Source organism: Amphiura filiformis, chromosome 15 (genome assembly GCF_039555335.1).
Source record: "Amphiura filiformis chromosome 15, Afil_fr2py, whole genome shotgun sequence".
NCBI lineage: Eukaryota > Metazoa > Echinodermata > Ophiuroidea > Amphilepidida > Amphiuridae > Amphiura > Amphiura filiformis.
The window spans coordinates 27,295,395-27,313,315 of NC_092642.1; the positions used below are offsets into that span (position 1 = coordinate 27,295,395).

A 17,921-nucleotide genomic window follows, 5' to 3' on the forward strand; every position below is an offset into this window, starting at 1 on the left:
TCTGCTCATATTCCGGGTTTTGCTACCTTTTCTATCTTTAGTATGAGGCATTCTGGTTACAAAGGCATCACACAACAATAACTAAACACACATTACGAGATTATAATCAAATCTGCCGCGTAATGCTATGAACGATGATATTTTTTGACGGAGCCGTGATGAAGATGTGTAATCACGCCGCCATCTTGTTCACATTTTTAGTAATTTTCTTTAAAATTCAAGTAAAAATATAAAATTAAAAATAAATCATAAGGAAATTGTCATTTATACACAACTATAAACCCATATGTCACAAGATAGCTGTTATGTCACAATTATATTTCACCGACAACTACGGTATATCATAGCATACATATACTACTACAACAAATGTATATGACATCACCACATATTACCAGGATTACCACATGATATGGAAAAACACAAAATTTGTTTCTAATGAAAAACATACTTGTGTGTTAACTTGGCCATATCCTAGCTGGAATCCGCATATCATCTGGCATATACATGGCATTGTAGCTGAAATATGTGCCATTTGTTTGGATGGTTACTCGACCCTGATGATTCAGAGCATATGCATTATGCACATGCCATATCCTAGCTGGAATCCGCATATGCATGCACATGGCATCGTAGCTGGAATCTGTGTCCTTGTCACTTCTGAGACTGCCTCTGTCTATGGAAACTTCAGAACCCATAGACATCTCTGTTCCTAACTCTGAACTCGTGAAATGTACCACCCTTGATATCGATTGTTCTCTGTTCCCATGCACATCCGTGTCTCTTCTGAGACCACCACTGTCTATGGGAACTTCAGAACACATAGGCATCTCTGTTCCTAACTCTGACCTCGTGAAATATATCAACCTTGATTTTGATCGTTCTATGTTCCCATGCACATCCGTGTCATTTCTGAGACCTCCTCTGTCTATGGAAACCGCAGAAGACCCAGGCTTTGGTAGTGGAATGTATGTATCTTGACATTGTCTTGTTTCTGTAACAAAAAACATTGTTACTAATTAAGTATATGAATATGATCAGCAACTAAAAAACAAAACAAAACAATAGTCTTTCTCTAATAAAAATGTCCCAGTTTTGGAATGTGATAATTAAAATGTTCTAACGTCACTTGGAGGGAAGATTTTCCATAAAGGTTGGATTAAGAACAGCAACAAATGTATGAAAAACAAAAACTTCAAATTGATTGTATGTTTGCTTTATCAACTAATTTTCCAAACATATTCTGCACCATCTTGTAGATAGTTGCCCTTTAACTCTTTATATTTAAGGCTAAGTCAGAGCATTTGGGTAATTAGCAAACCAACATCAGCTCATCATTTGTGAGGGAGCAAAGCCCCACAATAAGAAAATTGCTCACTTCAACTTTATTTTCCTTTGTGAGTATATGTTGATAAAAAATGTGTATTTGGAAATTAAAGCCATATTATAACATTTCCAAACGAAATAGATTAGCATTTCTTTGCCATAAAATGTTAGCTTTTACTGTCAGATATATCCCTTTTATTTTTGAGCCGAACAACTACGGCAAAGCAAAGAAAATTGGAATTTACTACTAGCGCACATGTCGCCAATACGTACCACTCCTTCGGTCATGTTGTGGTACGACCCTTTGTTGTGTATATCACGTACTGTGTGTTTAGGAACATTGTGTATGCGTTCGACTAATAATTCCATCGTAATAATAAAGCGCCGGTTCCGGCGTTTTATTCAAAATCTCGGATTTTGACAAAATTACAGCACCTAGAGTCTTGATTTTTGCAGGGTATATTGGTTTAATAAAGTACAATTTAATCGTGTAAAAAGGAATTTTAAAAATTCAGTGAGGGCGTCTTCCTCAGCAAATGTTATAATATGGCTTTAATGAAGCATCTATAATAAATTACTGAGTTTGGCGACTTGGTAAGGCTAAAAACTTCTACGTTTTACATTATTTCGGAAAACGGATTTTTGCGTTGCGTAGAGTAAAGTTGTCCGCACCCCAATAAAACGTCCAATTTTGTTTTTGTTTACGTTAAGGGTGTCAAATTATGTTAATTAGTTTCAAAGCCACTACCAGAGCACCTGCATGCTAAATCTTTTCACGCCAACACAATACACTAATGTTGACATAGCCTGCGGTGTGAGGATATTATGCCTGTAGTCTCAACTATTACATGACACAGTAGAAGTATGCCTGTAGTCTCAACTATTACATGACACAGTAGAAACTCAATTAACATCTATTGTTTATTCAACTAATTTATCAACATTAGCATGTATTCTGTGTTTTTATGGAGAACCTATAGTCAACAGTAGAGTGTTTGTTTATTGAATTAGTTTGTAAGTGAAACTTTTGAAGGACAAATTAATCAGGGTTGCCAAACCTGTTGGTAACCCAAATGGGTGACTTTTGAACAATTTCACTGAGGCTTCCCATATGAACAGATCATGGTTAAGAAAAACACAGCTGCACAGTGGTAAGAGTACGACAAATTTATCCAGAATGGGCTAACAAATAAAAAGTACAACAAATGCATAGAAATCTAAAATATCAGATCACCCAGCAGGGGGCCAAGAGGGATGTGAATAAAATTGTGTTCATCTGCTCAGTGATGTAGCCAGGACTTTTGCAGGAGGCGGGGGCAGCAAGGTACATTTCAAGGTGTGGGACAAACTTGGATGAAAATGATAAAAAATGAGCTAAAAGGTACAACAAATTTGTCCAAAATGGCCTCAAAAGTACTGTAGAAACAAATGCATAAAAATCTTAAATATCAGAGCCGCCAGCATCCCACAGGGGCAAGACTTCTCACAGTGGATATGATATGGTGGCAAGAAGACTTGCTTCGATCATGATCTAATTGCAATTTCAAGCCATTGATTTATATGGTAAAGATACTAAATATTATACTTCTAAGTTCTAAATGATAATCTCCTCTCATACCTTTAATCACATTAAATAAAACATTTACATGTACACAAAATATACAAAATTTACCAACCGCGAAAGACTCTGACCGCGAAAGACGGGTGACCGCTAGTATTAATAAATTAGTGACCCAAACAGATTAAAATCAATATTGTAAGATTTCTTTAAAAAAAAAGTAGATATTTTCTCCACAAAATGTCAGTTTTGTCCTTTTAATTTTGGACCCAACAAATGAAAGAACGTTCATTTCAGTGCCTAGATTGTGTTTGTACTGGCAAATCTGATTGGTTGAACTAAATCTTGGGATCCCATGATTTTATTAAAGATCTTTGATTTGTCACAATACAGCATCTTCAGCCTGGCTTTTCACAGGGTATTTTGGTATTTAAAGTGTATTACAATTGTGTGAAAATGAGAATTTTAAAAATCTGAGGGCATCGTCCTCAGTAAATATTATAAATCAGACTGATAACAGAAAATTAGAACATTTCGTTTTTAGTATTATAGAGCAACATCCAGCATCATATAAGGAGTACACCTAAATCACATCTGTAAGGAAAACATTAATGGCAGATCAAGAGGCACACAATTCTACAAACGGGTGAACTTACAGCACACATTTAAATAAAATCAGAATTCGTACACTGACACACATTTGTATATTTCTTCCCATAACAGTTACAAATGTCATAGCTACCATATAGATATATTACAAATACATGTAACTCGAAATAAATGCAAATCAAGACATGTTATCGTTTTGTATGTGTAAGAAAGGTATGAAGAACTGGGTATATTATACTTTATGTATATTAGAAACATAATTATAAAGGCTGATTCTTTATGTATAGTAGATTTGGTTAAATACATACTTGTTCTATATTGTGTCTTGGTTGCTTGTTGGCAAGGTATTTCATCTGTAACAAACAACATGGTTATTTGTTAAAGGGTGTTTTAACATAAAAAGAAAACATTAACATAAAAACATTTTTTTTTCTTAAATTGTAAAACTGGTTTCATACCAAATTTATATTAGTGATACAGAGGAATGTTTTCGCTTTTATGAAATTTACAGAGTGCGATAACACACTTTTGATCAGGGGACATGTCATTTTAAACAAAGTCTAAATTCCATTCAGTCCAGATTCCATAATTGAAGAGCACAACATGAGGGGCGAACTTCGCTATTCCGAAGGTTCGCTATTCCGAAGGTTCACTATTCCGAAGGTTCACTATTCCGAAAATTAAAAAGGTTCTCTATTACGAAGGTTCTCTATTCCGAAAACAGAAAAGGTTCTCTATTCCGAATATGAAAAAGGGTTCTCTAGTTCCGAATATGAAAAAATGGGTTCGCTATTCCGAAAACGAAAGGTTCTTTATTCCGATATAAGCCACCGTGTTCTCTACTCCGAAAATGAAAAAAGGTTCTCTATTCCGAATATGAAAAAAGGGTTCTCCATTCTGAAATCTGGGGCCTGTGAACTCTGACCTCTGGGGCCAAGATGGGCAAAGGATAAATCTATGGGGTAGGGCCCGTTAGTGTACCACATATGGGCTCTGGGGCCTTTGTAGTTTTAGCGCTAGCCTTGACAGAATGATGTGTTTGATGACGGAGGAAAAGGCCCTAAAAGAAACCAAATAAAGTTTTTCGGTTAGCCATGATGTTACGAATTCCACTGCATATATCATATTCGGAATAGAGAACCTTTTTTCATATTCGGAGTAGAGAACACGGTGACTTGTTTCGGAATAAAGAACCTTTATTCGTTTTCGGAATAGAGAACCCATATTTGAATATTCAGAATAGAGAACCTTTTTTCATATTCGGAATAGAGAACCTTTCTGTTTTCAGAATAGAGAACCTGTTTGTGTTTTGGGAATTTTCGGAATAGAGAACCGTTTTTTTCGGAATAGCGAACCTTTAATTACATTCGGAATAGCGAATGGTAAAATTACACGTTCGGAAAAGCGAACCTTCGGAATAGCGAAACTTCGGAATGGCGGACCTTCGGAATAGCGAGAGGCCCCCAACATGAGTATGTATCTTTGTATGTTACATGCAACGGACTGCAGCGTATATCCATCTAATATGACCGATTAGAGTGCAGACATATTGGAAAATATTGCTAATCAATATTCATAAGATTACAATCAGCGTCCAGTTTCCGAAATTGGACGACTTGTGTTAGGCAGGTGTGAAATATATCCAACTGGGCATTTTATTTACATAACACATAAAGGCTTTGACATCATCATATGGTTGTCTTTTGCATAAGATTAGTTTATATAATCATTGTTCCAATAAGGGGCTGTGCAATAATTATGAGCCCTGGGGAGAGGGTAAAATTGGGGGGGGGGCAAGAAATTTTTGGCGAACCGAAATGGGGGAGGCAAGCAATTTTTGGCAAGCCGAGAGGGGGGCAAGTGATTTTTGGCACACATTCTTGGGGCACCTTTTAAATAAAACGCTCTAAAAAGGCTTATGAAAACCGTACGGAAACTCTTAAATATGCAAATTTTCCTGCTCGCTGCGCTCGCAACATGTATGTAGACAATTTAAGGTTTGCAAATTGGGATCCCAGCCATTGTTGGCGAGTCGTTTTGAAATTTTAGGGGGTTCATAATTATTGCACAGCCCCTAAGTTCAAACCAAAAGTTCTATGAGTTGTCCGACTACGTTTCTAAAATTCTATTAAAACATTGGTCAAATTCAATACTTACTCTATTCACATACGAAAAAATTAGTTAAAATATTAGTCAACACTGATCTTTTGGATTGGCATATTTAGCATTTCACACTTATGTTTCAGGGAGGGAGGAATCAGACTCCTAACGAAAGTACTTTCGTTTATAGGACGTCATCCAGGGGCTATTTTAGGACAATAAAGTCACTGCACGTTGGCGATGTAAAGTCTTGGTGATCAATCATTGGTGGCAAGCTTGCGGGGAGGCGGCGTTGGAGGCAGGGGCGTAGGTAGGGATATGCCCCACCCCCTAATCATCAAAGACCAAAACGGTCCACTTTGCGAGCGTAGCGAGTGAAAACAACATGTTTTTATGCTTCTTTCAGTCAAAAAGAAAAGAAAAAATTATGTTCTTTATGCTTTCTTGGTCAAAAATGTCCCCTTTTTGGAGCGAGGGATCTGACTACATACACATTAAACTCATTCATATCTTTCGGGGTCAAGGTATGACCCCGAGTGGTGTCAACCCGAAAATAAATTGAAGTTGAGCAGGATTTCTAGTGTATTTGTCCTCAGTGTATTATCAGAAAAGCATCCCTATTGAGTTTGTCGAAATGCATAGAAATATTTTAAGCACTGATTTTTAATTCTCACTGCACGGAATTCTAATATCACTGCATAAACGTGCCAGGAGGCACGTTAAAATAGCCCGAGTCGTCATCAAGCCTTTGTTTTGTTCCCTATAAGCAGTCACAATATTACAATGTTATTACTTTTGTATATTTTTCAACGTTAAGTATACACATTGGTTTGTTTAAAACCAAAGAAAGTTGAAGTTCTAGTTTGAGCATGTTGAGTATAATTTGTGAATTTCTTTCAATATCATAGTCCTGTGCTGAAATGTATTTTGCACTTCATACACTTAAAATATTAACATAATAATTATAATCTTTAAACACTTTGATAATAAATGAAGTTCTTCCACATATAAGTAAAATATAAACATATGCTTAATTCAGTAACAAGACAGAGGAATTTTGAAGTTTCTTGCCTATAGTCACCTGAATCATCGCCCGAGTCCTGGACCACTTTGAATTTGGAGCCTTTTTTTAAATTGACAATATCTCCATGAAACCTTCATCCAATAAGAAGGTCAAAAAAGATGGTCAGAAAAGGTAGTCAGAAAAGGTGGTCAGGTTTTTTAAACACCCTCCGGTGCAGTCGATCTCCTGGTCTTCTCCCGAAATTTATTTTACAATCTTGTGCCATCTACATGATTTATTATTTTATCATCACCACTTTATCGCTCATTTCTATTAATTGCTGTATTTGAAATTTTGGTCTTCAATTTGATCCTTGGTTGTGTGTACCTTAAAGCTTACACAGGACACCATCTTGAATTTCTGCCGCGGCGACCACGGTTGTCTTCGCATTGGAACTGTATTGTTCTACACATCACCTGCTTTCTACTTTGTGCATAACCTTGTCCATGAAGTGTGTGAGTAGTGTATTACCTGCATGCATTGCCACTTATCCATTTGTTACCAAACAACCAAAGTTACGCAGCATCAAACTTGTTATTAATTTTTTGCTTGCAATTGTACTTCAAACATGCAAACTAGTAGTAGTACTTGCACTTGCAGTGCTTGATTTGTCGCTGTACTTTTCTTGCGCCATCTCTTGTATTAGCCACTGCAGTCACCATATTCTAAGCTCATGGGCTTACATGTAAAACATAACCATTTATGTGAAATTATTGAATCGTTCATGTAGCTGACTAACTGTATTTGTAATAGTATGCATACTGGTATTACAGACAAGACTTTATATTGTTGATTGTTATTCTATGACATGTTTAAACCGTCAGTATGGCTTGCCGTGCTAACCTTTGTCAAAGCTGCCATACCGTAAACGTTCGCCTAATGGCGCTATGGAGTTCATGGAAATGAGAGAGCGCCATCCTGTAAAAGCCGACTATTATCACTGATCATTAAGGGTACGTGTAGTTAAAGGGTGAAACCTATCGACACATACAATTATGAACTAGATCGAACAAACTTGTTCATGATAATGCGGTAATCATTCACCTGATACGTTGTGGCCCAGTGAGCAGAGCATTAGACTATAGTGCGAGGATAAAGAGAACTTGTGGAGAAGATTGATGGTTCGAATCTCATGCAGTAATTTCTGACAGATTATGATGTCTGTCAATGTTTTTTTTTCTGATTTGAGGAAATTTTATTCTCTATTTTCTTGATTTTATCTTTAACATTGTTTATATTATTATTTTATCTTGTATGTATCTTTTTTCATGATTCTTTGTTTTTATCGTTTCATTTTAGAGTAACTCAATCCATTCAATCAAATGTTGTAATGAACCTATTTGATTGTTCAATTCGCTGCGAGTGTCCTTGCCTATGCACCAGTGGTCATAAGAGGTATATCATTTTATTCGAAAGGGGGGTCCCAAATATACGGGTGTCATAAAGTCTTGGAAAGAATAATAGGAGGGGGTCATAAAATGTTTTATGACCAAAATGTAGGGAGTCACACGATGACCACAGAAAGTGTGTTATTTTATTCAAAAAGACTGATTTCAATACAATTTTGGGGTTTGGGATCATAAAATTTTTGTTGCCGAAATAGGGGGTGCGCAATTTTATTGACGCAGACTTTTTGTAAATTTGGGACCCCCCTTCCGAAAAAAAAAAAAAAAAAAATGATAGCCCTCTAAGAGGATTCAAAAGATAACCTTTGCCCCAATAATCCCTAGCTATATTTGTTTGAAACTGTTCCACAGATGATGTATCATAATAGGCTCAGTCTTCAAATGATATAAATAAAATTTGAATGAGTGAACGAACAAAATCATACAACGACCAACTGAATAGAGGCTGTGCATATGACGTATCATCCCGTATATATGGCGGACTACTCAAATGCATTCAACAAAAGCATGATTGCATCTACCGCGACAGTTCGTCTCACACACATAACAAAATCCACTACGATCAAATAGGTTGATGACAACATTTGATTGAATGGACTGCACTGCGCCATGATTACGGGGAAGAAACCGGTTCAAATCCTTTGTTTGGAGCCAATTGATAAACGCAAGGCCTCTATAGCTATCATTGAATATTCCACAACACAATGAGAACATGTTATAAGGCGCTTTGGAAGGCACACAATACCCCAATGGCTTTCCATATTATGTGCACTCAACAACTATTCAGTATCGAAGCCCGGTATCGAAGTTACGTAATGTTACTATGTCAACGGGATCACGCGCTTAAGTAATGAACCACGATCGAAACAATCAGTACAAAAAAAGGCATACCAAAATAGCGTGATCGTAATGATCGCCATACAAACAGTGCTTGGTTCCGATACCATTACGGAGTTACGTAACTACTTCGTGGTCTGATAGTTATATGATCAATGGTCTGATCTACTTGGGTTCGATCCTTTTAAGAAAAGAAAAAATAGCTGATCATTTATAAAGCATAAATGAATAAAGTAATGTAGTTACACAATTTGAAACATTGAGGCCGTTCTATTTTTCAAAGGTCATTTAACTGTTAAATGTAGTGGAATATATCACGCATTGATAGGTAGCAGGTGGAGCAAATTTTGTCAGCGGTTTTTGTTGCCGTTTGTTCGCAGTGCCTATTTATCTAAAAAAATAAGAAAATTAAAATTAAATTTAAAAAAAAAAATCACAATATTCGTTTGTAAAATGGGGACAAAATCTTCTTCACATAAAAGTGGGGGCAGAAATCAAGATTCGAACAAGTACCATTCACCATTCAAGGCGCACCCTCTACCGACTGAGCTAACGGGTCAGACAATAGAAAGGTGTAATTTTGAACTGAAGAATATAAAAAAAATATGAAGAAATTACAATGTTATAAAAAGATTTACCAAAATGAGTTAGGTATAACGTATGAATCGATTTACAAATTAAGTCCAATGGCACTTTGAGAAAGAATACCTGAAGAAACCCCAAAACATTTGCTGCTCTAGCAACTAACCTAGTGACCTAAAGTATTGGGTCATGTCACGATATTTTTTCTGAGGCATTATGTCCAGGTTGCTCAATTTAACATACACGTATCCTTAATGCTGTTGAGATTTTACAAGGATGGCGCTCTCACATTTCTAAGAATCCAAAAGCGCCATTAGGCGAACGTTTACGGTACTTTACACTTGGACTTGTTAGTTAATTAACATACTACTTTCATGCATTGCATTGTATGCATCTTATGCAAATTTCTGCCAACAAGACCATGATGAATTTAAAGTATGAAAATCCATCTTCGTGTATGCTCTTTAGCAATTCCCCACTTGAGCATTTGAATGAAAACTCTGGTGAATGGAGTATAGCCCTTTCCACAATTTCCAGCCAAAAACAACAACATCAGCCCCAAGTGTGGTCCTTAACAAAATCTTCCAAGATACCGCACTTGCTGATGACCATCTTATTAAAGGGGCATTTCGTGATCCACAGCCTCATTCCCCAAGTTTCTCAAAAAAAGTTGAGATTTTTATATCGCTGGAAACCTCTGGCTACATAATGTTTATGTACAAAATATCTCTTGCAGATTAATTCGTTTAGCTAAGATATCGTGAAATTTGAATTTCGTTCTGGTCCCGGGTTCTGGTGCACCAGAACGAAATTACAACAAATTGTCTATGGAGCAGTGAATACACATAATCATGCATAACTCGCAAACGCAAAATCGGAATCAACTGAAATTTTGGGAATAGGCTTTTTTCGTGGATATGTACTGAAACATGTCATAAAAAGAGGATGCTAGGATCACGAAATCCTCCTTTAAGTGGTCAGGTTGAACTTAACCCAGGCTCAAATTATGTCCAGCAAAATCAAGACCTCCCACCAGCAGATCTATGTGGTGTTTGCTACAGGGATCATGATGCTTCTGCGCTCTGTGGTATTTGTAGCACAGAGGTGACCACATTGGTATTTTCTGCGACCAATGCCATGTTTGGTACCACCCAAATTGCGCTGGTGTTTCCGATCACATGTACTATAACTTATAAGGTCATGCCTAGTGAGAACCTGTCATGGATCTGCTACAGATGTGGGCTCCCTAATTTTAGCTCAACTTGCTCCTTTTTCCGCAAATCAACCTTTGGAAATGATAACAGCTTTAGTATGCTTTAGTAGATTAGTGTGAAAACCTTGAATTTTCTATTGAAAATTCCTCTCAAGGCCCTTACCCTCGCACTTCAACTCCTATCAAGAGTGCAAGTCATCGTCATACTCAAACAAACCCCAAAAACAAAAGACACAAACTTAATTAAAGCTCTCATTATAAATTGCAATGGGATCAAAGGCAAGGACAACCAAGCAGCCTTTCGAGCTCTAATTGCAACTCATGAGCCAGATATAATAATGGGCTGTGAATCAAAAATTGACCAGTCCATCGCTACATACTAGTATTCTGTGTTCTCACAAAACTACAATATCCTTAGAAAAGATAGAGACTCAGACGGTGGAGGAGTGTTCCTTGGCTTCAAAAATACACTCATTGTTACTGAAATGCCTGAGCTTGATTCAAACAGCGAAATCATTTGGGCAAATCTACACTTTGCAAATAGCAAATCCTTGTTCCTAGAAAGTTATTACAGACAGCCCAAAGCTAAGGCATCATCCCTCGAGGATTTAAACTACTCACTTGCCAATCTTCTCTCAAAACACCCTCGCCAACATATTAATCTTGTTATTGGAGGAGATTATAACTTTGGTGATATTGATTGGGAAGGTTGGAGAGCTACTGTGCAGAATACAAAGTCCATACATGAAAAGAATGGAACATGTTGTGCTGAGTCACATAGCCAAACACTTCTCTAGCCAGAAGATCTTGCTTGACAACCAGCATGGTTTTAGAGAAAAACTATCCACAGTTACCCAACTTTTATCATCAACACATGATTGGGCTATGACCTTAATCGCCATGGTCAAACTGATTTAGTCTTGCTGGATTTCAGCAAGGCTTTTGATAAAGTGCCTCACCAAAGACTGGCTGTTAAATTAGAATACTACGGCATAAACGGTCCCACGTTGGGATGGATCAAATCATTCCTCAGCGATCGCAAGCATGCAGGCAGTGTCTGTTAATGGAAGCCACTCCAGCTGGAAAGAAGTAACCTCAGGAGTTCCACAAGGATCTGTTTTGGGTCCAGCTCTTTTCTTAGTCTACATTAATGATATCAATCAACACACAAAGTCTAACATTCGTCTCTTCACTGACGACAGCATCTTGTATATGGAAATAAATGACCCTACTGACCATGCTGTATTGCAGAACGACTTGGATACACATGCATCCTGGGCAGACACCTGGCTCATGAGTTTTAACGTTGCAAAATGTGCAGTCATGTCTATCACCCTGAAAAGAAAGATCAGCCTCCATACATATAACATTCAAGGAGAAGCTCTTCAAAGAGTAAAACAGCATGACTACCTGGGTGTAACAATTTCAGACGACCTAAAATGGTCAACTCATTGCAAGAAAGCGATCGCCAAAGCCAGTCGTACGTTGGGTATGTTGAGGAGGACCTTATCACCTTGCAACAAAGATGTGAAAGCGAAGGCTTATTTGTCCTTGGTGCGTCCCCAACTAGAATATAGTGGCGAAATATGGAACCCACACATACACCAGGACATACAGGCTCTTGAACAAGTGCAGCGTCAAGCCGTTCGCTTCGTCCACCAAGACTACCGTAGAGAACCAAGCCACCATGTTTTATAAGATTCAATTCCAGTTAGTCAACATCACTTTTCCATCATACCTTCATTTGGCAACATCATCCACATGTAACCAACATGATTATCGGTATCAACAACTCAAGCGTAGATGCATACGGCTATTCATTCCACCCACGGCGATAAGGATCTGGAATAAACTTCCTGCTTCTGCAATGAATGCACCATCAATTTCAGCGTTCTGGTCGACAGTACTCCCAGTCATCAGGGATCTGCGTCCACCGCCCAGCCTCAGATGTCTTTAAACCAATCTATTGTAGCACCAGCACCAGCACCTTGTATATACTTCTCCACTTTATGGCACTGCGTGATTTCGTTTGTGGCACCTTGAGTTTCACCGCACCAGCTGATAGGTCATTGGCCACCACCACTCCTAGTTTAGTCTACAAGACTGTAAGAGGAGTATAACCACTGAAGACTGAAGAAATGAGGCTGCTAAGGGGGCTGGCATTTTCTTCGAAAGGGGGTCCCTAATTTACAAAAAGTAATAAAATTGCTACCCCCACCACCGATACACCTTACCCCCTAAACAGGCTAAAATTGTATTGAAATCAGTCTTTTTGAATAAAATAAACACACTATCTTGTGACTCCCTACATTTTGGTCATCAAAAATGTTATGCCCCCCCCCCCTATTTTTCTTTCCAAAAATTTATGACCCCCAGTATATTTGGGACCCACCCCCTTCCGTAGAAAATGGGCTGTGCAATAATTCAATGGTCTGCCAAAATCGCTTGCCCCCCCCTATGGCCATGCCAAAAAATCTTTACCCGCCCTCCTTTTGACGTGCCAAAAAACCTTTGCCCCCCCAGGAAATTTTGCATATTTGAATGTGTTCCTAACGTTTTCCTGCACCTTTTTAGGGCGTAATATAGAAATGGTGCCCAAAATATCTGTGCCAAAAATCACTTGGCCCCCCTTTCGACCTGCCAAAATTGCTTGACCCCACTTTCTTCATGCCAAAAAATGCTTGCCCCCCCCCCTTTTGGCCTGCCAAAAAATCTTTGCCCCCCCCTATAATTCACCAGACCGGGGGTACACATAATTATTGCACCACCCCTAACTACATGTGAATAAATGGTATTGTGGAAATATATATTTTTAATATTTTTTCAATTTATGTTACGTTTTCAGACTCCCGGTATATACACTCATTTAAGGTTAGCCGAGAGTTTTTCATGCGCTGGATTTCAGAGGGGCGTAAGTTCATAACAGAAACAGCCATGCAGAAAATGAACAAGCGTACCGGGACGAAGGCCTACTTACAATAGAATATCGATCCACGGTCAAGACATGAAACTTGGCTTAGCTCGTGCCCGGAGCTCGTGAGTCGGGGGGGGGTGTCATGAGGGGCGGCATGCCGGGTCAGATGCCGGGGGGGGGCACAAGCCGTTTTCGGCAATTTTCATAAGGATTTTATAAATTTTAAAATTGATTGGGGCACTTCGTCAAGCTACGCCCTGGAAAATGTGTTGATTTTGAATTTATAGCCTTGATATCTTTGCTGAAATAAATCAATGCTGCTATTCCCATGATTACAATGTAATAGGGTACAACAATAACATCAACAACATTATCAAAAAGCATTTGCAAATCGAATTTGGGAAGAATATTCAACAAGACAGACTTAGCAGGCCTACAAATTTCTGAATTATATAAAGTGAAAAACAATCAATCACGATTCACTGCAGTCAGCGAATCAATCAAATAAAACTAAAAAGAAAGGAGCAAGAAAGAATAAAGAAATGGTGAAAAAGAGAAAGAGAGAGAAAGAAAAAGAACGAAAAAGAAAGAAAGAAAGAAAGAAAGAAAATGAAAAAGAAAAGGAGAAAGGAAAGAGGAAAGAAAGGAAGTAAAAATGAGAAAAAAGAATAAAAAGAAAATTCAGCCACACGTACACGGGGACTCGAACCCACAAAAATAGTTCATAACAGATTCCCAGTCCAACGCTCTATCCACTCGACCACACATCAGCTTACGCAATTGCTTATTCTCGAAGCGGATATATTACTATAATTGGATGCAATTACTTGATTACAATCGCGTCCGCACAATGGCTCTTAGAATAAACACGCATCTCGGCGCTGAAATTTTGAACGAACTGATGGAGGAAAAACCTCGTTTTTTGCAATACCAGCTTCAATTTGGAGTGAAAATCAAATGGAATAGCAATTGGCAGAATGTTGAGAAATAATGTAGCTATTCAGATGTCTAAATTAACGTCCCGTAATCAAGATATCGATAATTTCACAAAACAGTTTTTTCTCGGGCAAGATTCTCGAAAATGTTCCCCAAAAACGGGCTTTTAAAATTTAATCGGTACTGTATTTGGTTCTTCCCCATGGCAACATTATTTCTTTAATCGATTTGTAGTACAATACAAAAAAGAGGAAAACAATCACTTGGCGTGGTTTTATACGGGGCGCACATTTGAAAAAAACGTCATGGAACGCGTTTTTGATCTTGTGAACATGGTGCGTAAAACGGCTTTAAACGAAGGATTTTCAAAGTTATTCTAAAAATTTGCATAAATCCACAAGAAAAATGTTAAGCTACATCCAATGCACCAACATTTCACTTGCTGCGATATTTGATTACTGAGAAAACTCTGTTTTAGAGAACAACTTTATACGTCTTTTATACGTCTTTTCGTGTAACCTTAATAAATAAATTTTAATAGCACTTTTCATTTATTAACAATAACAAAAATGGTTTTGTTGGATGGCATCTTGCAAATATTTATCCACATAGTTAATGATGGGTTACACAGTGGATGGGTTACAAACACATTTCAATATCGGATGGTTAAACTTGTGTTTCAGGAATTTTATAAGATATCATTAACATGGACATTTTGTTTTCGAATTTCAACCTAATTATGAAGCTCCCGGGGCCAAGTGGTTGAGGCAGATGTCCCATAAACCCCAGGGGCCTTACTCTCCTAACACCTTCAGCATCCAATGACCACAGCAAGCAAAGATTTCATGTCAAACTTTTTAATAGCAATCATCATATCCAAACTCTGTGCATTTAGACGGGCGATCTACTAGTTTTTTTAATTTCTTAAAACTTCAGTGTTACTTGCATAGGATTATAAAATCAGCTCCTTTGCTTCTTGATAAAGTTGTGAATTTATATTTTCAAGAAATCTTACATGTATGAATAATCAGTCAAGATATTCAAATATTGCATGTGCAGTCCTGTAGGTCTTGTGGTTCTGACTTTAGGCTATACTGAATCCCGGGAGGCCACTCATATATGAAAGTTGTAAGCATCCGTGTGAAAGAAAACACGGATTTAGGGTGGTTTTGAAAAGCAAAACGAGGATCCGTACTGATCCGCGATTAGGGTCTCAAAACACTCATTTTACTGAAAGAAGGGTAAGGTCGATCCTCTTCTTTAAAATTACCTAATTAAGGGACATTAGTGGTGAAACACACAATGTCTATCCTTGTTTAGGGGCAAATTGCAAACCAATTCCTCACTTAGGGTGTTTTTATATTGTCTATGTACATTTCAAACCAATTCCTCGCTTATGGTGTTTTTATTTTAGTAAAATCCTTGTTTAGGGTTAGTTTGACAAATTTTCGACATCCTAGCTTAGTGTCATTTTTAAAAGTCAATTCACACGGATGCTTACAACTTTTATACTGAATGAGATTTTGTCCACATGACAAAGATGTAGGGCCTACCATTTTCCTTCTGAATCCTTTACACATTGGGTGAAAGACACCAAAGATATGCAATACTAGATTGATGAATTGTTTCATATCTTCCAATTGATGATGGAGTGGATTATTACTATTATCATGGTTTTATGATCAATTAAGGTGGTACTACACCCCTGATAAATTTTGTGACTAATTTTGCATTTTTCTCAAACAATAACTACACACTGGTAACAAAAGTTATGTATATTATAGGGGCAAGGAATCAAATTACTTCACTGAAATTTCAGTGATTCAAGACAAGTGATTCATTATATATGTTAAGAAATGAGGTACATTCTAGCGGTATCGCTTTTCTTATCATAAATAACGTACCGCTTGTCTTGAGTCACTGATATTCCAATGTAGTAATCGGTCGTAATCGGTCAAATAATGATGGAGCTAGAGCAAAATTTATTATATCAAATGTTGAAAGAAACCTGAAGTAACTGCTGAAATACAAGAGAAGAAGAAGAAGAAGAAGAAGAAGAAGAATTAAACACATCAAAAGAAATAAGTCCCCCTCTGAAAATTTCGTCATAACATCGTAAAATAAAACTTTGTACCAATAAAACTTACTTAGAAATAATTATATGATTGTTTACTAAGTATTTTGTGAAAATGAAAGATGTCCATGACTTCATGGCTGAATGAACCCAAATTGAAGACAAAAACTGCCCTTTCCAAAAGTCACAAAGTATGCCTATGCTTGTTAACTGCAAAGCGTATTGGTACAAGGAATGGAACTGGCCATACAACTCACTGTGCTGAACTCTGCACCAAGGGGATTTGCATGGCTGAATGATCAAGAATCGATACACATTACAGTAAATGTTCACTTGGTGAGGACTTTAAACTGCACTCAAACACATAGGGTTTTCCATTAGTAACAAGCCATGAATCAACTTTTGTGACAAGCATAGGCCTACTTTGTGACTTTTGAAAGGGCAGTTTTTGCCTTCAATTTAGGCTCATTCAGCCCTGAAGTCATGGAAATCTCTCATTTTCACACAGCACTTAATAGTTAACAGTCATATAATTATTTCAAAGTTAGTTTTATTGGTACAAAACGAAACTTTACAATGTTATGACGACATGTTCAGAGGGGGACTTACTTCTTTTGATGTGTTTAGATATGCTGCGGTCTTGTAAGACCATGTTTTGGATCAACACCCCATACACTAATTTTTATTCAAATTGAACAAACTTTTGAATTTTACCAATTTTGTCGCCAAATGCCTGCTTCAGTATCTTCAGTGATTCTTGAACATCGTCTGTAGCTCTCTTGGTAGCATTGATAACAATAAGGAAGGCATAGGGTCCGGGTGACGTGTACAGAATACACTTTCTTTGTTCCATCAAGGTCATTTTGTTATCATATTGAGGTCGAGTATCAAATAGGCCGGGTGTATCCACCAGTCGTACGATGTCTCCTGTCGCTGTTGACATTGACATAATACTGTTTCCGCAGGCACTTTTTCCTGATCCTGTACGGCCGACAATAACCACTTTGGAGTCTACGAAAAATAAAGATGAAATAAAGATATAGTCCATCATCAGCTAGCATCGATTTAATCACATGTCTTGTTCCAAAAAAATTCTGACAGGGTCTATCTTATTCAGAATTTCCGTAAAATTCAAACAATCCATTTCTTACTCGCCAAAGCGCTGGTCATGGGTGAAAATGTCACTTTTCTACTAAAAACCTCTATTTGAAACAGAAAATTCTCAAAAATTAGTATTTTGATCATTTCATCAGCATTTGGTAAGCTTCATTTTGGGTGTTATTTAAAGCCACGACTGTCCATG

The 17,921-nt window shown here is 37.5% G+C and overlaps 1 protein-coding gene across 1 annotated transcript; it reads right to left on the bottom strand.

Moving 5' to 3' along the window:
* Positions 1-372: 372 nt before the first annotated feature.
* Positions 373-17,622, bottom strand: LOC140171445 (uncharacterized). The gene is made up of 3 exons (XM_072194707.1): positions 17,333-17,622; positions 3,802-3,846; positions 373-994 (listed from the first exon to the last, which is right to left on the bottom strand). Exons 1-3 carry the CDS (start codon positions 17,565-17,567, stop codon positions 459-461), a joined length of 816 nt encoding a protein of 271 aa, XP_072050808.1. The 5' UTR covers positions 17,568-17,622; the 3' UTR covers positions 373-458.
* Positions 17,623-17,921: the final 299 nt, after the last annotated feature.